Source organism: Xiphophorus couchianus, chromosome 7 (genome assembly GCF_001444195.1).
Source record: "Xiphophorus couchianus chromosome 7, X_couchianus-1.0, whole genome shotgun sequence".
Classification (NCBI taxonomy): domain Eukaryota; kingdom Metazoa; phylum Chordata; class Actinopteri; order Cyprinodontiformes; family Poeciliidae; genus Xiphophorus; species Xiphophorus couchianus.
Genome location: NC_040234.1, coordinates 10,806,611 through 10,833,237, shown reverse-complemented (window position 1 = coordinate 10,833,237; position 26,627 = coordinate 10,806,611). Strand labels below are relative to the sequence as shown.

Here is a 26,627-nt window from a genome sequence, read left to right as displayed (position 1 = left end):
GTAAAACAACATCAAAGAGATTGAGTCTTTTCATCTTTGTTGCAGGCATTAAGGAGGAAGATCTGTTGTCAGAGGATGTTGTGCCAGCTCCGTCTCCAATGACCTTCCCACCTAAAGAGCTCCTACCTGAGCCTCCCTCCCAGGAGACGCCAAAGAGCTCCACATTGCCTGAGCCGCCAATAGAAATGGAGGCTTCTGGGTCAGGGCGAGATAACCTGGACAGTTTAATTGAGCCATCCATTGAAGAAGACCAAATATCTCTTGTAGAGACTGAAGATGTTAAATCTGAACCTGAACAAGAAAAAGTTGATCGTGCTTCAGTTGGAGAGGAATCACTTGCTACAACCTTTGAAGAGGGGCACCAAGATGAGGTTGAGATTACAGAAAAGTCTGAGGTCTCTACAGTTTTAACTAAGACCATAATAGAACAAGGCCAGCCAGCTATTTTACCCCCAGCAGAGACTCTGAATATACCAACTGATGTGTCAGAACCTGATGCAGCCAAAGCCACGCTGCACTCTGATGTTGATGAACCTGTGGTTCAGGCACCAGAGGACTCTAGCAAATTTGACAAAGTCCCTGACGAGAATGTAGGGATCAATGCGATTTTTACCTATCCTGAGGAACCTGCATTTGATGAAAAAGGCTTTGACGAGACAATTGAGAGTGATGGAAGTGAAGTGAAAGAGGGATCTTTGTCTGAAGCCAAGGATATAGAGGAAGAGGCACCTCTGACACCAGAGATCTTAGCAGGAGATCTTGTGGAGGATGAGATTTTGCTCGTCAACAGAGACCATTCGAAGTTACCCGGGACAGACTTCCCACACCATCCACTGCCAACTGCCCTGTCTCCAGAGAAGGAGTCCCCTTTTACCGTCATCTCATCCATTGTCCCAAATTTTGATGCCCTACCTGACAAAGCCATAACTTCAATGGTAAAGGTAAAGTTGATATTAACATCTTGAATGTTGTTTCTTTACAATGTGGAATAGAATATCTTCTTTAATAATCTTTAACTAGTTTAAAATGACTTGATTTGAATGCACCATAACATTATGACTGCCAGCCTCATGGTGTGCCAGTCCCCCTTTTGCTACTTGACACGCCAAGTTATAAACTTCCCTAGCCCTCTGAAGATGTACTGTAACATCTGGAATCAAGACGGGCTCTAGATCATTTAGTCTCTGTAGGTTGTGACATGACTACTACACAAATCTGACTTGTTTGGATTGAGATCCGGGCAATGTGGAGGTCAGTTCAATGCTCCTCAAACATTTCTGACCCATTGTTGTTCTGTGGATTGAGCATTTTTCTATTGAAAGAGAACACAGCTGTCAGATAATTCTGTTTTCATGAGGAGGTGTACATGATCCAAGAAAAGCTTAGTTAGGTAGTATGTTTCAAAGTAACATTCACATGGATAGGGACCCAAGGTTCCCCAACAAGGAATTGCCCAAACCACCCCACTGCTTCCAACATCTTGCCTTCTTCCCTTGGTTCCATAGGTTATACAGTTTTGTAAAACACACACTCACACACAATTCACTTTCCACAAAATGTAAAAGCAAACCTAATTCTTTGTACCAGGCCGACTAGCTCCACTGCTCCTTGATCAGATTCTGATACTGATGTGCCCAATGTGTTTTTTTTCAGCAGCTACCTAACTAATGTGTGACTATGTAGGCTGAAATGAAGTAGAATGATTCACTGTGTATTCTGACTGCTTTCTATAAGAACCAGGAATAAATTCTTCAATAATATGATCTACTGACAACACAGGCCAGCTTTTACTTCCCACTTTTGCAAAATCTGGTTCACCACTGTTCCTTCTCTAGGTGGCTTTGTGATAGACACTGATCATTGGAGACAGGGAACACCAGTTTTAGAGATGCTCAGACCAAGTTCTTTAGCCATCACAGTTTAATCTATTTCAAATGCAAATGCTTAGGCTTGCCCATTTTTCTGGTGTCTGACACATTTTCATTTTTAAAGACAAAATCTTAATTTCTACCATTTATCTCCTACCCACCCATAGGTGCCACAATAAAGAACTAATCAGTGTTGTTCCCTTAAGCTATCAGTGTTCATGCCATTATGCCTGATTAATGTATAATGTTGAGCATTCATAGAACCTTCAAAGATGGGACAATTACTCATACGACATCCAGTAAAGGACTTCTATTGTAATGCGTTTTGAGCCTTACACATCACTTTACATTGAAAAGTATGCCTCTTGCACCTTTACCCTAGAATCTTTGGAGAAAAAGTTACAATTATTTAAATTCATTAGAATGCATAGACATATGGTATCAATTAGAAGCCTGATTTTTAAGACATTTTTCTGTTTGGTTGAGGTAGACCACTCAGGAGGACCTGGATGCCGCCCCTGAAGATCACGGATATGATCTGATTCCTTATGATTATGGCTCGTCAAACCAGACAGAGGAAGGCAGCACTGGATCCCCATTCAGTGTGGCCCAAGGCACAGACCAAGTCAGCATTGCCATGCCTATAAACCCGAGGCGAGCTCTGATAGTCTTCTTCAGCCTGAGAGTGACCAACATGGTATTTTCTGAAGATCTCTTTAACAAGAGCTCCCCAGAGTACAAGGCTTTGGAACAGCGCTTCCTAGAACTGGTAACCACCGACAGTGTTGCATTTGTTTTGGTAAAAATCCACACCGGCATGCAGCTTGCAAAATCTAATTTTTCTATTTCTTCCAAGCTTGTGCCCTATCTTCAGTCCAACCTGAGCCACTTTGAGAATCTGGAGATCTTGAACTTCAGGAATGGGAGCATCGTGGTCAACAGTCGGATGAAGTTTGGGAAGCCTGTGGCCCGGGGCGTCACCACCACTGTGTATCTAATTCTAGAGGACTTCTGTAACACTGCGTACCAGACCATGAATCTAGCCATTGATAAATACTCTCTGGATGTGGAGTCGGGTGAGTTTCTTGCACCAAATAAACTCAATGCTTACACAGCAAACCCATAATTGACGGAGCCCATAATTGTCTTAATGTTAAGCTAAACAGTTTACTTTCATTATTTAATTATTGTCATCCAACCTTCTCCTTTGATACTTGGCATTTCTCAGGCTATCTAATCAACTGTGAACCAACAATTCATTTTGAGAATAAATGTAATATTTGTCATAAAGTTAATCACTAAAAAAGTTCATGTTAAACATAGTGATAGAAAACAATACACTGCTGAATCACATTATGCACTAATAATATAGCTGAACTAAAATGATTGGATGGCAATGTTTTTATGTGAAAAAGATTTATGCCTGTTTTAATATAGCCAAATGTGCTTCTAAAGACCCTTATTGTGCTGAAAGCTACCACAAATGTGCTTTTGAAGACTTTGGCAGATTTGTTTATCTGTTTCTACCCTATAAAACAACAGACAGATATTATCAAAGTGAGCCTGTCTGGAAATACAAACATAAATCACATGCCAATAATGCAATTACAAAGCTTGTTATAGAGCGCCCTTAAGCTGTTTCTTTGTTGGGAGGGAAGGAATCCAATCCCAAAATCTGTATTCTGATGTTTCCTAATTCAGAATCTCTTTAGTATTTTATATTGCTTTGGCTGCAAGTGTTTTATACGTTTACATGAATAAACCACACAGGAACTATGCAGATGCACTTTATGCCAATTGTTATTCTATTCACAAGGCTGATTTCAGAAGCATTAGAATGATCATTTGATGTCTGTACTTACAGTCTTGTCTGATGCAGACCTGCTAAATCTGAACTACAAAACAGTGAGATGGAGAGTGTGGAATAATGGGCTCAGGAACAACATAACATAAAAATGGTGCTGCTGTAAACTTTAAGGCTTTTTGACTCAATTACCTGGTAATTGAGTAATTTAGAAAGTGTTATTTTGAACTTTAATCAGAGGTGGGTAGAATAGCCAAAATATTAGACAAGTAAGAGTAAAAACGTATTGTGTAAAAACGCTACTTAAGCCCTGAGTACTTGAGTAGTACTGTTCAATCTATACAATTATGTGCTGGTTCCGGTACTTTATGATGAAATAAAATATGTAAATCTCATTGCTTAAAAATAACAAACACAGGCAGAAAGTAGTCGGATCAAATAACTTTATTCTACTTTACCGTGGAGGCACATGGAGTCTCCCATGTGCCTTTTGGCAAACTTTAGTCGAGTCTTGATATGAGTTTTCTTCAGCAGTGTTTTTTTTTTCATTGCCGCTCTCTCGTAAAGCATCGACTGGTGAAAAAACCCTGGCAACAGCAGCTGCGTGCAAAGTCTCTCCCATCTGAGCTGCTGAAGCTTATAACTCCTGGTGTCCTAGTCCACCAGACTCCTCCCTGCACGGTCACTCAGTTTGTGAGGATGCCCTGATAGTCAGATTTACACATTTGACATTTTCCTTCCACTTCTGGAAGGAAAAGAGATTTACCTGAACTCCAGGGGAATTTGTTCATAGCCAGTTTATACTTTTCAATAACTTTTTCTCTGTCTTGGTTGGAGTGTTCTTTTATCTTCATGCTGTAATGGTAGCCAGAAATACATTTTAAGCAGTTAATGGTTTTTCCAGACACAGGTGTTTTTATACCACATTCATTGGAGATGCACTCACTACACTCAGGTGATCTCCTTTCCACTCATTGAGAGACTACTAGCACCAGTTGGCTAGACCTCTGTTGATTAAGGTCAAAACAGATGAATATATTTTGTAGAATAATTTTTACTTTAGCATTAAAATGGTGTTTTGTGTTTTTTTTGTCTTCAAAAAGCCAAATTGTGTGGATCCTTATTGATTTGTAAAAGCAAGAAAAAGAGTAAAACATTCAAGGGTTGAACACTTTTTATAGGTGGAGGAAACAATCCAATGCAACTTTAACTGCTCTACATTTTTTCACAAAACAGAACAGCTAGGATCTCACCCTTTTCACTAAAATAACTCCAAAGAAGGCAATACCGAGTAGCAGAGTTCTCATTGTGCACTAGGCAGAAGTAACATTGTATCAATAATGATGTATACTGGTGTATTGATATATATAAAATGTGTTTTTAAACAGTTTGTTTTGCTGTGAGTTTGTAAATTTGTGTTGTTTTTGCAATTTAATCCAACGTTTTTTTTTTTCTTCCAATACCTTAAGAGCTGTAAAAGTGACAAATAGCACTTTCAGAGCTTTGGGGGAAATGTAAACATATTCTTTAGAAATGCATAATATTATTGAACAGGCATGAGCAGCTTTATGATAATAATTTTTTGTGTATTTTTTTGGAAACATGTTCTATCAAAACAGAAATACCAACAAGCACATAAAATTAGTCTTTGCATGTAGCTAAATTCTAAACTTAAAAAAGCACAAAATAGGGTTTTCAAACTAAAAATAAATTAGTCATTTAGAATTGAATAAAAATAAATTGACGTTCAGCATACATCTAAAGTTTTATTTTAAGTCAAGTAAATCTGAATACCTTTAAATGTTGTATTTCATTGAGATTAGTGGCTGACATAGACCAACTTGCAACATAAAAAGCAACTACTGATTCATCCACAAAGATATAATCCAAAGTTGTTTTTTTTTACGTTGGATCATAAGATAAAAAAGCAGCTGAATAGAAATCCCTTTGCACCTGTTATAATTAAAGTATATATTTTCTTATCAATTGCTTTTAATTTCCAGGTGACCAAGCCGATCCCTGCAAGTTCCAGGCGTGCAACGAGTACGCAGAATGTAAAGTGAACAAGTGGTCAGGGGAAGCGGAGTGTGTCTGTAATGCGGGCTACTTCAGTGTTGACGGCCTTCCGTGTCAAAGCATCTGTGAGCTGCAGACAGACTTTTGCCTCAATGACGGCAAGTGTGACATCATCCCTGGCCAGGGAGCCATCTGCAGGTGGGCGAGGGATTAAGACTGTGTTTGTGTGTGGGGAACAAGTCTTCAGTTCTAGAAGGCTGCAGTGACTAAACAGATTTTCCAAGTCGGTAGAGTTTAGAAGGAGGAAGTGTAAATACAATTATTTATTTCACTGATTTTAGAGCTTTTTTGCTTCTTGTGCTGATTTTCAAGATTACACACCAGATTTAGGTGTGCTTTAAACAAGGTTTTAAATGAAAGAATGTGAGGATTTACACTTTTGCAAAAGTTTAAGCCCTCAAATGTAGTAGAAGTAAAATTATTTTTCTGTCAAAGTTGTCTAATTCGTGATTGTAGAAAAAAGTTACTATCCCACTGAAGTCAGATTAATTTTTTCTCACAATATTGTGCATCAGCAACAAATTTTATGACGTTCTCTACCTCATATAGTTAAATTTCTTATTTAAAATTAATATTTTATCATTTTCACATCTTTAGGTTTGTAGCTCACAATAGTTATTTTCATTTTCAACCACTGAGAAATACAGTATATATATACATATATATATATAAGTTCTAAAATTGCTCTGAAGAGTCACTCAGCCTGTAGTTTACCATGGTGCCAATTAGACCTTGTGACAAAAAAAAGTAATATAAACCACTGAAATCCTGGCAGCATTCAGATTGAAGCCATAGCTTCTGCTGTGGTTCTGACCAACATCATTAGGCTGCTTTCACATGAAAGGCCCCTGGCTGATTTATCGCTTGACAGCAGACTGAGGCGGTGGTATGCTGAGTTGAGCGACGCACAGTTTAACCTTGTGGTCAGGTTCAGTAATTTGTGCATCATCTGTTTGCCTCAAAGCAGAGACAAACTGGCGTATGTCCATGAAGACCAACGCTTAGGAGAAGCTTGCAGTGTGTTCACACATTAATAGACACTTGGAGATCTAAACAAGAAAGCATATATCCAACAATTTGGAAGTAAAGTTTGAGTTTAAAATATTATAAAAGCTGTCAACTAAAATAGTCTTTACTAAGACAATTAAATCTGGTTGTGACTTTGAATAATGTCGCTACTTGTTACCGTTATGATGTATTGAGGTTATTTTGTACCCTGCCCTGTGCTTTTCTCCCATGCTTCAGGCTTCAGCCCTGCAATTGGAGCACTTTATGCTGCTTTCTTTGTGAAAGGAATCTTACCTTTTGCAAACTATCCCTACCACCAAGTCACCTGAATACTTTACATTACCAAGCCACACAGTGGTGGTGCAAGAATAAAACATAATCATCAATGTTTTATTCGTAAGGGTTTAATTTGCACATCAGAATGTTTTTCAGAGAACATAGCTTCTGCAATTCAAACTCTAGTTTTTCTATCTTTCTTAGCTGTAAAATGTCTCATCTAGCTAAGGCTATAAATGTGGTGAATGAAAGGAAAAATAAAATACTGATTTGCATTCACTCTGTAGCTAAAGTCGAATACTCTGATTCACTTTGCTCAGATACAAAGAAAAAAGTCACAGCTGAAGCTAATTACCGGGGATAAACATGCTGGAGAAAGGTTTGGAGAGAGTCGCTATTAATTTAATGTTATTTCTTACAAACAACAGATTTAGTCACGTTGGTTATCTAGCTGTTTACTTTCTGTTTTAGCTTTCTGCATTGCTGGCATTAACTAATTTGTTTCTTCAACACTGCGGGGTTGTTCCTTCCCTAAAATTCAGGATTCTAGTTGTTTAATATTCCCAACACAACATGTTTTTTCCAACAGAAAGTCAGACTTTGGTGGGTGCAGAGGAACTTGTCATCACCACCTGTGTTTACTTCCATAAAGCTAATCCATGTTTTCTGCATAAATGATCTTTGTTTCGAAAGAGCACACTATGTAACTTGTTTCTGCCACCATTTAGCAGCCAAAGATCCATTTGACACATTTTCCTACAACACAAAAACCGTCTGTGCTTTGATTACTGTCAAAGATTTCCAAACAGAGCAGGTTGTGCATTTTGTTTGGAGAGCATGGTTCAAATGACTTATTTCATTTCAAAAAAGTGATTAAAATAACGTAAAAATAAATTTGTGTTAATGAGCACCACTGGTCAATACGGATACTAGCAGATCTAATTTTTAATATGTATGCAGGTTACATGTTTTGGTCATGATGAGCGAGCTTTTTACCAATTCACTTGCACACACATGAGAGGCAGTTTGTTGTCAATTGCTCAACACAAGCTCATCTGTCAAGAAGAAACACAATAAATAAACAGTTTGTGTTTTGTTTATGTTTCATACTTTTGAGAATTTTAGAATATCTTGCTCTTCAATATGATATTTGCCCTTCACGGTTGCCAACAGGCCTACTTTGATGTCTGCAATGTGTCTTCTTTTATCAGAACTTATGTTTGCATGTGCAACAGATTTATGCATGTGTGCTGAAGATGAAAAGCCAGCATTGGAAATAAGTGACAGGAACTTTTTGTTAGCCCTGCTCAGACTTTGATATGCAAGGTTTTTTTTTTAGCACTCTAGTAATTATGAGCAGACTTGGGGAAGACAAGCCAAGATGACTGCTAACCTCTGTTTCACACCCACTACAGCATTATAACTCATGAAGGCAGTGCCACGTGCTGCTGGATTCTCATTAACTTCCAGCTAAAAGTGTTGCATTCCTCCATGGAGACAGAAAACAAATAAGAGATTTTCTTCCACAACAAGGAATCAGTGATTTTTTATGACACAGGCAGAATTAAAATGAATTTATCATCTTTGTTGTGACAAAAAACAGGAACAGCTTTCACGTGATTTATTTGCCAAAACATTTGGATTCTGCTGCTCAAAAATACTGAAGTTGATTTTTTTTTTTAAATTCAGTCCACAGTTTTACAAATAAATTTCAGACTGACATTTTCCATCTCCAGGTGTCGTGTCGGAGAGAACTGGTGGTACAGAGGTGAACACTGTGAGGAGTATGTGTCTGAGCCTCTGGTGGTTGGCATAGCCATAGCCTCTGTTGCTGGTTTCCTGTTTGTGGCGTCCGGAGTGTTGTTCTTCCTGGCCAGGACACTTCGGGATCAGTACGACAAGGAAGAGTCAGAGGATCCCGTACGGTGAGGTTCGGAGCTAAAATACTGCCCACCCAAAAACATCTGTAATTTGACAACAGACAACATTTCTTTTACCTACAAAACTGAGACAGCTTTTCTATGTCCATCTGTCATTGGGTGAGTAACGGGTTGCACCCTGAACCACCAAAGTGGAACATAATTGATGTGCCGAATGCTAAGAAATTAATTCAAGAACATTTCTTTTAACCCTTTATGACCTAAATTTCAAATGTCCACCTGGATATTTTTTGCTTATTTTAATTGTACGTAGTTCTTTAAATGTCTTGTGAGTAAATATATGTTGCCAATTTATCCATAACAACTGGAACTTTCAATATCTAGCAAGTTATTTTCACAATTTACCGCCTATTTAAAAAAGCGCCCTCAGATTAATTTCACTCTCTGCTGCGATGGGGGTGAAAATTACCGTAATAACCCAACACTGGCTGGAAAGCGCAACGTCTCCCCTCTCAGAAACTGTTGGAGTTTTTCAGGTAGCACAAAATGTGGCGGAATTACGAAACTGCAAATTTGACTGAGTTCTCGGCGCCACATTAGATCTGGAAGGGTTAAATTAAAAAAAACTTGAGTCATTTTTTTGTCCATTTATATTTCTGATTCACTTTCTACGGAGCCCTCCATAGGACATGGGGAATTTTTTTTCTTTTGCGTTCCCTCGCAATACTGTACTGATCAGTTCATGCGGCATAATTTAATACTGTAAGCCTTTCTTACGGTGGACGCCGTACTTTCTGCTTTAATATAAGGTTATGTAAGGTTTTTCCATGAACGTTAATATCTCTTTGTGAAATATCAGAAGTTTTATATCTTTTTCTTTAGGATAGAAAGGCACCACAAACCTATGATATAAACAGAAACTTTCCGTAAGTAGGATAAAAATAAAAATACATCCTAATTTGGACTATTAGCATACATGGAAAACCTTACATAACCTTGTATTAAGGCAGAAAGTACAGTGGCCACTATAAGAAGGGCTTGCAGTATTCAATTATGCCGCATGAACTGATCAGTAGATTATTGCGAGGGAACACAAAAGAAAAAAAAATCCCATGTCCCTAGAGGGCTCCGTAACTTTCAAATTTGGAAATAAACAAAATAAATGATTTAGCGTGCCAAAATGCACATTTTAATAAAAGAGGGTGGGTTAGTTATTTAATTTGAGGCTCAGTTTCTCTCCTTGCCTTTACATCTCGACTAATTGTTTTCTTTATTTCTCTGGGTCTTCAGGCGGGTGGAAAGTCTTCCATCATTGGAAAGGGCAACCAAATACAACCCTATGTTTGAAAGTGAAGCCACAACAGGCTACAGCCACTATTACCGTCGTTATCCCGAAGCGCCTATGTACAGCAGTGCCAGCGCCGAGGCATCCACCGACTTTAGCAGCGAGGAGATACGGCACATCTATGAAAACAGTGAGCTGACCAAAGAGGTGAGTATCTATTTTCCTCCCTGCCTCCATTTCCTTTAAATTGTAATTAAAAGATTGGTCATGTCAATCTGAAGTTTTGTTGAAGGACATAGAAGTGAGAGTAACAGAGCATGGCAGGTCTTCTTTGCTCTGTATGTTGTAAAGTGAGTCATCATTGAGACAATATGGGAAAGCAGCTCAGATAAAGATGGAGAACATTTCAGTTCTAAAGTTCAGTTTCTCATCATGTCAGACGCCCAGATACTTATAATCTCAAAGAAAATCCGCATCAAACGCATGACAAGAAAATAATCCCGTATTATTTCCTACTTGTCGACTCATGTTGAATGTGTGTGGCCTGCTGCAGACAATATGAGGAGCAGTGTCCAATTGTCCTTTTGAACCTGTTCTATTTAAGAGCTGATAAAACGGTCCACAGCTGGAGTCCAGTATTCTACCCTGCCCCAGCATGACGCAGCTAATATGTATGTATTAAAGGCGAGAACTGATGTGACTTAATTGACGAGATGTGCCAAAGCACACGTGTGCTCCCAGTGGCGTCAACAAAAGGGATTCCAGATTTTAATATGTCAACATAAATATGGAATCTTAAAAAAAATGTATAATGAAGACGTTGTAGACGTAAATGGTGAACAGAACCTGTCCTTGGACAGAACCCAGGGGGACACCATTAGAAATATGGAGAAAAGAATCCACCAGCTTTTAAAAGATAGGCAGCTATTTTTGGTCCAAACCTCAAGATGACAACTGTAATAAGAAAACCAAGTGGTCACTGGTGTCAAATCTCTTTTTAGTTAATGAAATAAAGGCGCACAGCAGCTTATCTTTTGCATGGAAAACATGCTAGTGGTTGGTGTTAAATGATGTCCACATTGAGTAAGAGTACACGACTGTGTTGTAAAAATCAAAACTAATTGATCAAAACACAGATTTTTTTGTTTTTGCACAGTAACAGTAGATATGTCTGGTATAGGTACATAATAGTATAGTCATTATATGATATCCCTTATTCACTCGATAAGGGATATCACAGCAAAAACAGAGAAATTGCACACAGGACTGATATGGATGTGGAACATAACAGGACGTAAAAAAGAACTAGTGGTTGCTTAGCTGCCTCTGCGACTGGGCAGCTTTTCAGTGACTGACTCAGCAAAATGGTCATTGTTTTTAAATTGTTTTTATTGTTTTATACTTGTGCATATGTATTAATTGTTTTTATCTTGTAACCAGGTTGCTATGTATTGCAAATTTTTTGCTCTTGAAAATGAGATCTAGATCTCAACGGGGTTTACCTGATTAAATAAAGGAATTTAACACCTTTAATATCTTTGTTGGGAGAAGACTTCCATACAAATAGTGAGTTATGCTGTTGGAAGTGTTGTGTTAGTGGTTGCTTAGCTGCCTCTGCGACTGGGCAACTTTTCAGTGACTGACTCAGCAATGAGTTCTGGATCCTATCAAACAGGGCCGGAGATAACATGGGTCCATCTGTCAGGAAATTAAAATTGAACTCAAAATGGACCTTTCAGCAAGATAATGATCCTCAGTTTGTTCCAAGTTATTTCCGAACATAGAGAAAGTAAAGATGCTGGAAAGCCAAGATAAAATCCTTAAAAGAGTTTTAGTATAAACAATAGATTCAAAACAGGCAAAAGATTGCTTTAAGTATAATTTCATATGCAAACAGTGGAAAGGACTTTTGCACAAAGGGATCCGGAAGTCATGCATGAAACTGAGCATAGTTATTTTCTTTTTTACGTCCTATTATGTTCTACATCCATATCAGTCCTGTGTGCAATTTCTCTGTTTTTGCTGTGATATCCCTTATCGAGTGAAATCCTGTTTTTCTGCAGGAAATCCAAGACAGGATACGCATCATTGAACTCTACGCTAAAGACCGGCAGTTTGCAGACTTTGTGCGGCAACATCAAGCGTGAGTTCACTTGTTTGCAGCTTTTAGACCTCAATGAGATAATGTACTAAATAAACCTGGATTTGAGGGACGAAAAAGGGGAAGTGGGTTTGAGATACAAGAGACTAACAAGACTAAAGAGACAAAGCGTTTGTTTGTTAGGCAAGAGCTTCAAGAGACGAAAAGTCCAGACCATGCCAAACCAGTGGGGAGACAGATTTATCTTTCTTAAGTTTTAGCCAAATCGTTGAAGCCACAGATACAGACAAAAACAGTCAGATTCAGACATTATTTTAACTGCCTTTAACTCGATGTGATGTGTGTAGTGATGTCTCCCATTTTTCTGTTGCTTGTTGCATTGTTCTGTGTAGCATTGATGTTGATTATGCTGAGTTTAGTCTAGCACTTTTTTTTCTATAAAGTACAAAATGTAACATACTTTTGCAGGAAGATAACATTGTTACACTTGTTCCTGAATGTGTTTCAGAGTTCTGGATACCCAGAGAGAAAGCTCCTCTATGCACACATAGAACTGTAATGAACAAGATACTGTAAGTAATGTTTAATTTAATTTGAAAAACAAACAAAAAAAGTTGAATCACCACTGTATATCTTCATGATGATGTTTAATATTACTTATTTTGTGAGTTGCCTCATGTACCTGTATGAATCTCAGTTTCAAACCTGAAAAACATATCAAATCAGCTCTTATAATTTACTGAACGGTGAAAAAATCTTATGGTTCTTCAAAGTGATGACATGTAAACCATGTTGAACCATTTTACTGACAAGCTTCTTCTGTTTCACAGAAACACGCTTCCTGATCAAAAATGAAGCTTCCTGTCAAGATGTTTCTATGATCGCCATGTTCCTCGTAGTACGGACTGTGTTTAGAATATTTTCAACACTTTTGTAACAGAAACAGTAAGTCTACATCTATTGCTCTTTGCATAGGTGGGTGTTGACCATTCATTCATAAACCTCTGTGCCTTCTGACTGGGTGAGTCTCCTGTGATGCTGCGGCCCGTTTCTGCTCATGTTTTTGCTGCTTAACTACCAAACCTTTGGGAAAACCGGGCCGCATCCTGTTATTTGAACAGAAACGCAAAGACCAAACCAACAAGTAACTATTGTTTTGTGGGATAACTGTTTATTTGCATTATCTTCTATCTGCCTTCTCTTAAAGGGGAAGAACATATATTGTGATATGTTTGTTTAGTTAAACTGACATTTGTCCATCTGAGATATATGTCGTTTTTTGATCTTTGTCATGTTCAGATTTATTTCTTAGCTCTATCGAAGAGCTATCAAAACTTAGGTAACTTTTAGTTGTTGGTGCTATTCTAATTTTAAAAACTCCTTGAGATGTATAATGTCGTCGTTGAGTCATTTACAGTTTGAAGCCGACACCAATGGATGGACTCTTTTGTAGAGTACAAGTATAAGTCAACATTTTGGGAAATGCAGAAAAGGCCAAATTATAGTTTGTCTCTGTGTTCACTGATGTTTGAAGCAGTCAGCGGTAAAGATATGTCGTGTCATGTCTCCCACCTTACCTACATGAGAAAAAAAAAAATACTTCTCTAGATGTTTATTTAATAGAACAAAGACCTTCAATGGAATCATTTAAATCAAACCACATGCATGTGCTTAAATGGCCCAGTCAAAGTCCAGACAGCTTTTAGTTTTGTGGTGTTCATAGATGTTCTCCATCTCTAAATCTGCCAAAACCTCAGGGACATTTTCCAATTAATCGACTCAGTGATGCTCAATACTTATCCACAACAAACTTTTCAGATTTTTGTTTGGAAAAATTTCTCTTAAGCATTTAGTGTCTTCATTATATTATACTCCACAGTTTTTCTCCACTTTGTGTTGGATGTCCGTCTCCAATATCTCCCTGAAATACCCTGATTTGTAATTGTAGTGTGAAAAAGTTCAAGAGGTATGAATATCTTTGCAAAGCATTTTAGTCTTGACTGATTGCCTATTTCTTGGAAAATATAAAGCAGCAAAAAGCTGCACTGTTCTGAAGAGTAAAAGCAACAGTCTACTGTCTCAATTTTTCACCTCTCCAGTTGATTTATTTGCCTTTTTTTAAATGGATTTTTGTAGGTAATAATAAACTTTACCTAAGTGAAGTTGGTCCCACCCTCATCTTCTTCAAATTAAACAAAATTGGTATTGAACGTTTGTGCTGGTTTGCGCTGCTCTCATTTTAAAGATGCTAATAAATGCTCCCAGGGGTCAATGAAGGTAAACCAGACAGTCCACAGTTACAAAATCAAATGAAATCTGGTGTCAATCAACAGTACTAAAGTTGTGCTGTTTTGAGCAGAAAATTTTTTTTTGTTTCTTGACGTCCTCGGAAATCATCCTACCCTCCTCCCTACATTAACAAAATCAAACGAAACTGGTATAAATTAGTTGTGTTATGTTTGTGCTGGTTTGTGTTGTTAACATCTTCTTAGCGCAGGTGTTTGACACCAAACCTGCTTGATTTTGTAAATGTGGTTGACATCTGATCGTCTCTGGAAACATTTATTAGAATCTTTAAAATGATAGCAACACAAACTACCATTTTTACTACACAAACCTTTGGCACCAATTTTGTTTGATTTGAAGAAGGTGTGTGTGGGGGGGGGCAGCAGCTTCACTCAGGTATAAGCATTTGGGTCTCCAAATGCCTAACAAGGCAGATAAAATGTATTTAGATGGAAGTCATGAAGGCATTCAGCCCCGGGATTTGAATCCTGCTTTCAGTTTCACATTGAGACGATTGAGAGAAAGCAGAAAGCAAAGCATGACAAACAGATGCTCTCAGTAAATATATACATAGAAACGTCTGTACTGCTGTCTGTCTTTTCAATCTGAAACTTTCTAGATGACTAATTCCAGTGTTTCCTATGGTATCCATACACTTTCCTCTGGATTTGTTACCCTTGACCCCACTCGTTCATGGGGTGGCCCTTCACATCTGCACCTGGTTATGTTCTGCTTGTGTACGCTGTCAGAAAGCATGAGCGTCGGTTCTCTCTGGAGGTCACAGCTCCACACACAGATCATGCTTCAGATTTTTGTCAGGAATAAATTGTTCTGTTAGTCATCTACCCGAGTGAAAAAAAAAAAATAAAAAAATACATTTTTGGAGCAGACCCCTGTGTCACTGTCATGCCTTTTGCAATCTGTCAGTTCAGTTTTATTGTCTTGTTTTTGTGCATGTATCGAGTTATTATCACTATCCTTCAGCATCTGCCACCTTGTTAAATGGCCAGAAATCAAACACAGTGCTCATTCATGTAAATAACTCTGTCACTGCAACATAGGGTATCAATCTTGTAAGTCTCCTGTGTGTCTTTGTTTTATATTGATGACTGTAACCAGTGCTATCATCTTGTGCAGCTGTAACAGGTTAAAAAAAATAAAATAAACGCTTTATATAAACTGCTGAATCTGGTACTGTGATTGGGATATTCTTTACCACAACATAACAGAGCTAAAGGGAAAAAACCCCCCACAAGTTTAATGGTGTAGCACTTTGAGTAAGGACGGTTTTGCTTAAATCACTTAAAAAAAAAAAAAAAAGAAGTAAAACTAAAATAATCACCTGCATTCTTGCATTGCTCAATGCCACAGTTTTCCTTTTCCACTGGAACCGTGAGAGCACACTTTGTCCTTTCACTGTGAGCCATAATGTTGGAGACGATTATGTCCTCTCCGGATAATCCGAAGATGAGATTAGCCTCAGAAAGTATGGATTACAGGTTCATCTGCAGCCACAACGGTTTCCAAAAGAGTGCACACCAGTAATCAGCCTGCACATGCAGTATGATCTCATGCGCCAGGGTTTGTCTCACCATGCACACGAGCAAGACCTTGTGTAAACAAAGCATTGACCTGGGGAAACAGTGTTTCTTTGTACTGTATGAGGGAAATATTGGATCCAGGTGCTGCTTGTCGTGCCTCGATGTTGACGATAGGCGCAGCTGGAAACGTGATTTTTGGGTAATTCAGCCATGAAATTTTTGAAGTGCAATTTCTCAAAAACATAACTCTAATTATTTTTATATTTAGTACAAACGATTACTCTGAATAAATAAAATCTTGGGGAATAGTAGCTCACGATACCAAACTACCATTCAGCCCAGACTGCAGCTGAAAGCTGTCAGAGTGGTGACGTTGCGTATGGATCACCAAACCCGGGCCATTAAATCAAACCGTAGCGTCCGCTACAAGCAGAAAGTTGGAATATCCTAGTCCCCTACTCAAATTTAAATCATAGGAAGTTTCATATGCTTATTTGTCCATTGATGAGAACAAAGTCGAGGCAAACTCTGCGTAGGAGCGGCATCTTGGAGACCTAACAAACTGGCACCCAATCCAGGGATTTAAAGGTCCTTGACTTAGCCCAGGATGGACGTGTTGTAATGAAAACTGTAATTCAAAAAGCAATAAATTTAATATCATTCAGATAGATGTAAGTTTTGCTTCAACAGAATTTTTACCCAGATCCGCAACAATTGAATGACCTAAATTAATCACCTATGAGTGATTATATGAGTAGAAGGTTATAACTCATCTCAAAAGCATCTCAAAACATACGGTGAGCGTGTGTGAAGTTTGCATGTTTTCTTTCTCAATGCAGACAGCTGAAAAACTAGTTATGAAATCTTATTATACTCAAATCAAACCACTAACTTTATTAACCAGGTCACCAAACTTCCTGTACGTTTTGTCTGCATGCTTTTAGAGGGAGCTGCAAATATTTGACATAAGCCGCATTATCAACGGGTACTATCACAATTTAGAGGATGCATCCTAACTTTAGTTACCATTTCAGTAAATTGCATCACATGAAAATAAGCCAGAGTTTTGTTGAAGATTGTAGAAGTATGCATCAAGTAAAGTGCACCTTTAGAAACACAAATTGTTCTACAAAACCTCCTGTTACTATGTCACTGTAAAAAAAACCAACTGATATTGAAGAAATAGTGAGCTAAGTGTCGGGATCTGTCCCTTATCTGTGTTTATTTTGAGTTTCTCTCTGAGTCTCCGTGTTGTCCTGTCTCCCCTTGATTGTTTCCAGGTGTTTCTTGTCTCTTTGATTACCCTGTGTGTATTTAACCCCACCTGTGTTCTTTGTACCTTGTCGGGTCCTCGTCGTGTTTGTCCTGTTGTCACTGTCTGCGAGCTTCTGCATCTGCTCCTTTGTGCTGCCTGGACTTTGTATGTTTTTGGATTTTTGGACTACCTTCGTCATTAAACCATCTTATTTACCTCTAACTGGGTCTGCTGCCTCTGCCTCACCACCCAAATCATGACACTAAGTGGGACACCATCACAATACTAATGCAGATTATAACACAGACAAAAGGCAATGAGTTCTGTGCTTGTAAGACAAAAACAAATGAGTTTTCAACCAAACATGGGATTGATTTTCATAAAGTATGAGACTCAGTATTACCAAACGCCTATTCCTGCATGATCCCGGATGGACGAACATTTCTGTGTATGTCTACATTCAGATATGTGTGTCAGATTTGTTGAAAACTGTTTGACCTGGAACCGTCATCCAGAGGAGCTCCAACCGTCAACTTTGTTCAAAATACCTCTCCTGTCTCGAATACCACGACATCCGACCCTGACAACTTCAAGCTATGCAGACCTCTGGAGATGCATTCAACATAACGTGGTGTTGATTTCAACTTGCTGCAGCATTCTTCATTTTTATAGCCAACTTCTGCTTCTCATCCATCTCAAATCCATCTCTGAGCATAATTTCAGTAATTCTGGCAATTAAAAGTAATGTGTTGCCGTTTGTCCCTGTTAAGGTCCCCGGTCTTGCTCAGGGGCCAATGCCAGGAGCTCCTTTTTCACTCATCCTGAGACCTGATGACTTTGAGTTCTCTTCTTTGAGTGTGATTTATTCCACACAGATGTTTTGCAATGAACAATTATGTCTGTGGAGTCAGTACTGTATGTATATTTATTTTATGTGGAGATTTTTTACATTTTTTTTCCTCTACAGAGGAACCTGAGTCTGTTGTTTAAATATCTGCCTAAAAAGTCCCATTTTCATAGTTTTGGACATTAGATAAAGTGGACGGTGACGATACTATTGCTGGATGCCTTTTTAGTTTTCCAGTCAGAGCTCATGCATGCGTCATGCTTTTTTATTTTACTTTATTATTTTTTTTAGCAGTTCAGTGTTTGCAAAATTTTGCAGCTCCTGACACTTTACACGTCTTAACAGTTCCTTATTCGACTTATGAAAGCAAGAGGTTTTATGTTACTATAAATGTCATCTTCCTTTTATTGGGGCAGCGTCTGATTATGTTCCTTAGCAACGAGTCAATACCATTCGTAAATTTTCACTCTTTTGTTTTGACCCTATTGCTTTGGTGACTGTCGTTGTGTTGTACAAACAGACAGGGAAAAGACGCTGTGAAATCTGTGTCGAAAAAACCATTTTGATTTGATGAGGCATTTGTTCCCAATTAAAAAGAAAAGAGAGATTTTCCTACACTCGGTGACTTTATTTATAGCTGCCCTGGAAACAATATATCAGGAGTGTGAAAAACATGATTTTGTCTGTCTTTTTGAAATCTTTCTGTCAGCAGTGGCTTCAGTTTGGATGGATGAAGGCAAACAGTCTTCTAATGCAAAGGTGCATTTATGATTTCTCTGGTTTCAGTAAGAACTGGCCAAACAAACTGTGTTCACGAGTTATATTTTATAAGTCCAGTGTAAAAACACACAGGGCATTAATACTGATATGTTGCTGGTGATCCATTTTCATCATCTTTCTTGCTTTGCGTTCAGTCTGGTCGTTCTTTCTTTGCTGGTTCTGTTGCACAATAAATATAACTTTACGTGAGCCTCTGAGGGGCATCAAGGCTCTTCGCACTTTGATTCATCATCTACTGAACAAACAAAATCATCACAAAACAAAAACCTTTAATAGCTTAAGTGTAAATCTTTGCTGCCTAGTCTCTAAAAAAAAGTCTAAAATCAATTCTGATAAAAACAGCTCACGTTTCGCCGTGTGTTCCGTATTTCTAGCATGTGGTAGATTTTTCTGTAAGCCGAAGCCTAAGTTAAATTAACTAAATGTGGGAAAACAAAAAATAAAATAAAGGAGTAAAACCAAATAAAAGCCACAATGATTCTGTCTGAGATCGAAAACTTCTATCAGATGAAAGAGAAGTGCTTTCTTTGCCTTTTTTTCTGATTGCTTACCATGTTTTATTTTTTTGGTTGCTTCCTCCTGAAAAATTAAACAAACACTTCCAAATGTATTTATTCGTAATCCTAATGTGACCCTAAAAGAAGCATAAGCGACATTTTATACATCTCTTGAACTTGGCTTTGAGGTAAATTCTTATGTGCAAATTTCCCAAAGATTGGGATGATATTCAAGTTCATTATTATTTCTGACACTCTTAACCATCACCACTTTTTGTGGCTTTGACAATTTAACAACTTTCCAAAACACATACATTTGTTTTAAATATTAAAAAAAAAAATTATTCATAATTTTAAACAACCCAAACCTGTGTTGCACTCAAGCTGCAAAATTTAAAAAAAATGATAATAATCCATATTGAGTGAACTGTTATGCTAAATCTAAGCCTCTGACCTTTCACCTCAGTCTCTTGTGCTCTTTGTCTTCCTAAGTTGCACACCTGATGCACAAAGTAAATAGAACAGTAGCTCTTCAGTCGACCATTTGATAGTATTTTTCCCCTCCTTTTGTTTAGTTCGATCCCAGTTGCTCTTGCTTCGCAATATAAACCTGACTTTTTCTGGCATTTTCCAGAATAAAAAAGGGAAACTATGTACTTTACCGTAATTACGTTATGTTCTTTTAACTTATGTAAAAGAATTGACCTTGGTTTCTGCATCCTCTCCCTGCAGCATCATGTCTTTCCTTTTTGTCACTGCAGCACCCAGTTTAATGTTCATCACTGAGAACAATTCCTGTTAATGGATTAAACTTATTTGAATCCTGCACTGAGGCAATCTCCAATCGTACCCGATTTATGAGACTGTTACTTACTTACTGCTTCTGTACCAGCTGCTAGGAGGCGGTAAATATTTCTCTCTGAGTACTTGTTGTGATCGGCACTCAGAATTCAGAATCACACACTTTTTCAGATTTTACATAAACCTAATATTCTTATGAACACAAGCGTAATGGCTCACCCGAGAGCTGGCAACGGAGAAATATTTTGCTGGGCAGCAAAATTTGAGGGGAGAAAAAAAATTCTTGCAAAGATTTGTTGAGATTGACGGATTTCCAAATTATTGCACATGGTGTTTTTTATTTGAAAAATATTATTGAATCAGTAATTGCCGTCTCTGTAAAAGCTAGTATAAAACTAATATTAATTTCAGAACATGAACATCAGGTAAAACTACAAATGAAAATATTTTGTAATTTTGAGAAAATGTAAAACAAATGCAATCACAAACATTGTAGTAGCTCTGGAAGAATTGGTACTCTAAACTTCCTGCATTCAGGGTTTGTATTGTTTTAGCAAGAGTAGATTAGGAAAGCTCAACCAGCTTTACTGAAGTAAGAGCAAATAGAAATAGTGCTGTGGCTGTGAGATACACGTCATATCCAGTTTTGTAGAATTTTATGTGGTTCATGATTTATTTTTAAGTGCCATGCACCTCTGAGTTTATAAGACACCCTATATAAAAAAAAATCATACAAAACAAGATGGCCACATCCAGGTCACATGCACCACAAAAACATTACATTCTGACTCACTTTCTCTTTCATGTTTTACAAACAAAAGCAACAAATGTAAAATTCTACCATGCATCCAACTTAAAATTTTATCCTCAGATTAGTAAAATACACGTTCATTTGTAAATAAAATCAGTATACAGAGGACAGCAAAGAACGAAGTGGTCCTCGTCTTCCAAGATATTAAAGTCACAACAAACACAGACTGGTTCCGGTTCAGGTTCAGTTCGTGTGAATCCAACCCAGTCATGTAGGCAGATTCACGTCAAGTTACACACAGCCCAGTTCATCTTCAGAGTTATGACAGCCGATCATCCAGCCTCGCTTTATCTCCTCATATTTGACGAGGATGTAATGCCTGAAAACTAAATCCCACTTTTGTACCATCTTATTGTAAATTACAAGCATAGAGCAATTATCTATGAGTCTTAAAAGAACAGACACTGAGCTGTCCTCCATGTTCAATTTGGTTTAACAAGAGCAATAAAACTATCCAATAAAACACTGCCTTAAACAGATGAAAACAACTTCCAGCCGAAGATACTGCAGACCCAAGTCATAACAGATTTTTGTCAACCTTTGACTTCTGTCAACAAGCGAAGAACACGTTTTAACCAAACGAGTGAATCAAATTGTTGCGCATTACGTGTTCACTGTGGATATATAGGAAACAGTTTCTTAAAGCTGCAATGTCATTAGATAATAAACATAATAGAAAATACATAACTTAAGATTGCAAAGCTTTTTTGTCATGACTCCAGGGGTTCACATAATATTTATTTAGCTTTTTTGTTTTTCTGTTTTTAGTTTTTTTGTGTTTTTTTAGTGTACTCAATCATTTCATAGTTCAGTTTTTTATTCTGTCCTCCATCTTTTCTGGAAAGCATTTCAACCTCTAAGCTCGCTTTGTCAGATTAATGACTGACTGACTGACTGACTGACTGACGGAAACTGTTGCGTACATAAACACATGAAGCAGCATGTATAATATTGTCTCACTAAGACAATGTTTCAATTGTCTTAGTGAGGGTGTGTGAATTATTTGGGCTTTTAAATATAACCACAGAGAAGCAAAAAAATGCCTCCTCCATTACTCTCTGCTCTGTGACTTAATTGCAAAGTGACAGCGCTGCTGTTGTTACAGGCTTGGAATGCATGGAATGCAGCATTTAGTGAAATGCATGTTTGAAACTTCGCTTTGTGTTCGATAAAAAGTCTGTTTCTTTTTGGTTTTGTGAGAAATTAAAGTCTCCATGTTCTGTTCAGACATCTAGAGGCCTTTTGACCAATTGTTGATGTTATTATTGCCAAACTAGATGAAGTTGTCATACTAATTTCACCTACACTGTAACCAGAGAGTTTAATCAAAAGATTAAAATTATTGCAGTTGATTTGCATCCACCCTGACCAAACCTGATACCTCAAAATAATACACAAGGAAGAAGATGCTCTGTTTTTCTGCTTTGGAGAGTAAACTTCCCAGATGAATATTACTACAGAGCTCCACCATCTAAAATATAAAACCAGAGAATTTCTGTGGAGGGATGAGGCATTGAGAAGAGAGAGAAAAAAAAGCTGAACACGTGTCGGTGTCGCTGTGCCAGCACACCACTGGTGGTTGAAGCACTAAGAAAAACAAATTTCATGTGGACAACAGAAAAAATAGTTGAATGACATGTTCAACATCCAGCCGTTGGCCTATCGCCAAACAGTATTAGGACAATCAATCTTCTCATTTAAAACAACAGCAGAATGGAGTTCCAACAAAGTTAAAAATAAGTCAGGAAAATATTTTGTATGGAAACAAAAGAAAACGTTTTAAACAAACTGATATGAATATTTGGGATGAATATATCAGGAAACAAAAGGTCACATTTTTGTGACATTTGGTGAGTAATAGAAATAGGAGGATATGACAATGTTTTTGGTACTTCTATTGGTTTTACATTTTCTCTCTTCAGTTGAAATCTTAGGCAATATTCTCCTCCATCACTGTACCTGCGTATCTACTCAGTATGTTCTTTTTTGAACATTTCCTTGTGTAATATCTGTTTTGGACGTCAGTGGCTGCATGTGGAAATGAGCTTTTGGAGCTTTCATCTGGTATTAAACATGTTTCCTTTTAGATTAATGCACCATATGTATGGTCCTCATTTAATAAATAAAAAAAACAAACAAAACAACATTCCAGTTCTCATTAATTATAATAGAAATTGTATGTTTTTTATTTATTCTGTCACTAACGTACTGTGCCTGTTGTGTAAAATATTCCTCAGGAATAATAACTTACAAAGTCTCTAATGAATTATAATCATCTTTCTAATTGAATGCCGCCATTATGTTTGAAGTAATCTTAAATTTTACCAACATTTTTTTCTTGCAGGAAACATTATGGCTTTAGAAAGGGTGTGGAACGCATTAAGGATTTGGGTGATGGCAAAATCAAACTTCTTCATTGAATTGAAAATATTTTAAATATACATCTAACAAGAGTTATATTTGGTCCAAAGGGTGGAAGAGAACATGTTAGATGCTGAAAACGATTTGAGATTGAGGTTGGGGTTCACGAATGATTAAAACAATAACCTCGAACGCAGTAAATGGTTTAGAAAAGCAGATTCATGTGTACGACTGGCCCAGTCAAAGTCCACAAAGAGAGTGAACACATTTTCATAACTACAGATTTGTCTGCAAGAGAGACTAGAGCAGCTATTTCAGATAATACATTTGTTCAGTTATCCATCTGAAATAACCGTGTACAGTCACTCAGTTAATGATTAAAAAACTCAAATCAGGGGAAGGCAACTTTGTCAAATAGAAAAGTTTTGTTAAAGAAAAAAAAACACATTGACAAAGCTCTATAAATTGAAAGAAATAAGATAAATAAGGAAATATTTGGAAAAAAACCCCCAACAATCATACGTTTTATGGCTAAGACAATATACACACAGCACATTCACATCAGTGCAAAAATTATGGATCAGATCAGATGGAAATGTATTTTTTTTCCCTTTTAAAATACTTCCCCAGACACACACACAACTTAGATTCCAGATGGCTTTTTGAAGAACTATTCGTCCTAGTTACTAAAGGAGATCAGTGGAGGAATGAAGGTTAAACATCACTTCAGTTTGACTTGGGTTAGGATTCAGCGTAACTCGGCACATTGCATTTGTCTAAACTAGGACGCAAGGCAAAAAGCACGCTCTCCAATGACAACAGTAGCCGCGACTAATTGCACTAAACACAGAGCTTTTGCATTCGTGTGTTTGCTTTTAGATTAATAAAATGGGTACAATGAAACTTAATGTGGCTGAAAAGTACAAAATTGTTTGGAAAACTAAACATTAGAAGCACAGCCCCTGCAGCTCCAAAAGCCATTACCTGAGGCTGGCCGTGTGTTTTCAGCAGCTGGAAACTATTTTAATGGGAAACACAGGGATGAGCAATAATAAAAAAAAAAAAAGTTAAGAGCTACAACTTCCCTCCTCTCCAAGTCCAATTAGGTGGTGGCCTGTTTCTGTCTTTCAGCAAGTTCCCACTGATTCATGGTTTATCACTGCAGCAATACCGACTCTCCACTAAGCAGAGAAACCTCAACAAGTCGGTCATCAGGAACTGACACTTGTGTTTGATGCGACATGCCAGCTCGTGGTGAGCTGAAGCATTATGGTTTAACTGCTTCTGGTAAATTGCAGAATAATGTGCTCGTTTGTAGCTAATGAAACGCGGCGAAGCATTAAGTCGATGGCTGGAGACGTGGCTCTGACTTGACTGCAGCTGCGCGTGCAATGTATCCACCATGTTTTGAGGACACTTCTGGGCTCGTGCAGGTTGAAGTTTGGGCCTGTGGCAAAAATTCTCAGATGTGTATCACTTGTGTTTATTTCCTCCTGACAATAATTCACAGAAGACGAGGATGTCTGATTGCATCCATAGGAACAAGGCCTGAAAGAGGAACGCTGCCGATAAACACTGGTAACTGCGAAACAGATGTGCGAGCGAACTTGTCTGTCTTTTAATTTACTGCGTGTGTGTGAGTCATGTAGCTACTGCATTAAAGGATCAATCCCTTTTCTGAGGCTTAGTTTGACTACCTTCGCACCAGGAGCACCTGTTTCTCCAGCTGTGGTTTTCCCCGTTTTTTGCTTTTTTTTTTTTTTTAAAGTCGGATGTCAGGATCTGGGTTGAAATAGATTTAAGGGCTGGCCTATTTATGGAACTTCACCAGGTAAAAGGTTGTTTTGGACTGAAAGCGTCACACAGAAATTTGTTCTGTTTTTCAATCTCGCTGGAATCTGAGGTGGTTTAGAAAATAGAATAGTTTCTGTAAATATGTTGTTGTTTTTTTTATCCTATTGTTCCTCAGCTATGGGGCCTCCTCTGTCAAATGACTTGTGGTAAATTACCAACAGGATTTCTCATGGCTGTCTTCAAATAATGACTTTTCTTTCACAGGTTTGTGGAGTGCTCAAAAAAATAGTTGTACTGTCAACAGATTCTCACACCCAAGCTGCTCTGCTCTCCCAGAGCTTAAGTTTAGGTACATCCTCATGTCTTTATAGATTGAAATTGTGCCATATTCTTTCCTTTTTTCCCATGATGGGTTGAATAGTGAGATGTTTCAAAGCTTGCCATATGACATGCAAACCTTGTTTCAAACAAGGTAATTAAGTGGCAACATGTCCATGGTTAAAACTGCACAAACGTGGAGCTTTTGTTGTTAGAGCCTCTTGGAAGTTAAAGCCTCATGAGCATGACTAACTATTCCCACAGACATTCATTTGCATTTTTAAGTATTCCTGCAAGTACTTGATGGTTCTCATTAATCATAACTTTGAACATTTTCCAGTTTCTGATGTTTTGCAAATCAGTTGTTTTTTTTTCGTTTTTCTTTTTCGTAAGTCTCCCCAGCAGAGCAGAGTTTCCTTCTCACTGTGAATGACTCAGTGTTGTTGTGATCAGAATAGACGGGAAACATGGTAAACAACTGCTGGCCAATCCATGCCGAGTCTTCCTGGCTCAGTTTGAGGACGTCCTTGGTCCAAAAGTACTCCGACGTGTCCTGGACTCTGGCTGATCACCGTTTGAGGACGAGAGTTTGACGCTAAGAGCAAGACACCTCTTTGAAGACGCGTGTTTCATGACGACTGTGAACAAACACTGTTGTTAGCACTAAAGATGTGTACAGCAGAAACAGCTGAGATATGTGCATTACACAGCAGTCACCCAGATCTGGGATTGCTGAGCCACTTAAATACAAATCTGAGTCACTAAACAAGCATCAGATTTTCACCAACTTCAACCTCGTAAATTTCAATTTCAAGTGAACATTAAATTGCTTCAATGTAGTCAGCATCATATTTGCGTCAGACAGACATTAATTATGTCACTGCATGTGGTTAAACAAAGAACACAGCGTTCTTCACACAGCTCTGTGTTGTAACACCTAAACAAATATCTTTTGAATTGGTTTGAATATCTGAATGATTTATTTTTTTATTGTACGAGTTGTGAGTAGTTTCTACGTCAGACGATTCCTCATATCTC

The 26,627-nt window shown here is 37.8% G+C and overlaps 1 protein-coding gene across 2 annotated transcripts in view; it reads left to right on the top strand.

The window, feature by feature from the left end:
- impg2a (interphotoreceptor matrix proteoglycan 2a) overlaps positions 1-15,768 on the top strand; it is a 33,303-nt gene extending 17,535 nt beyond the window's left edge. The window contains exons 12-20 of one of the 2 annotated variants that reach the window (XM_028024383.1): positions 46-941; positions 2,359-2,637; positions 2,725-2,944; positions 5,676-5,886; positions 8,769-8,957; positions 10,203-10,404; positions 12,261-12,340; positions 12,807-12,870; positions 13,129-15,768. In XM_028024383.1, coding sequence (XP_027880184.1) covers positions 46-941; positions 2,359-2,637; positions 2,725-2,944; positions 5,676-5,886; positions 8,769-8,957; positions 10,203-10,404; positions 12,261-12,340; positions 12,807-12,849 — 2,120 coding nt within the window. In that variant the 3' untranslated portion in view covers positions 12,850-12,870; positions 13,129-15,768. Of the gene's footprint in view, positions 1-45; positions 942-2,358; positions 2,638-2,724; positions 2,945-5,675; positions 5,887-8,768; positions 9,072-10,202; positions 10,405-12,260; positions 12,341-12,806; positions 12,871-13,128 lie in introns of those variants that run through there. The other variant, XR_003596371.1, reaches the window with a different exon arrangement.
- The last annotated feature ends 10,859 nt before the right edge of the window (positions 15,769-26,627 follow it).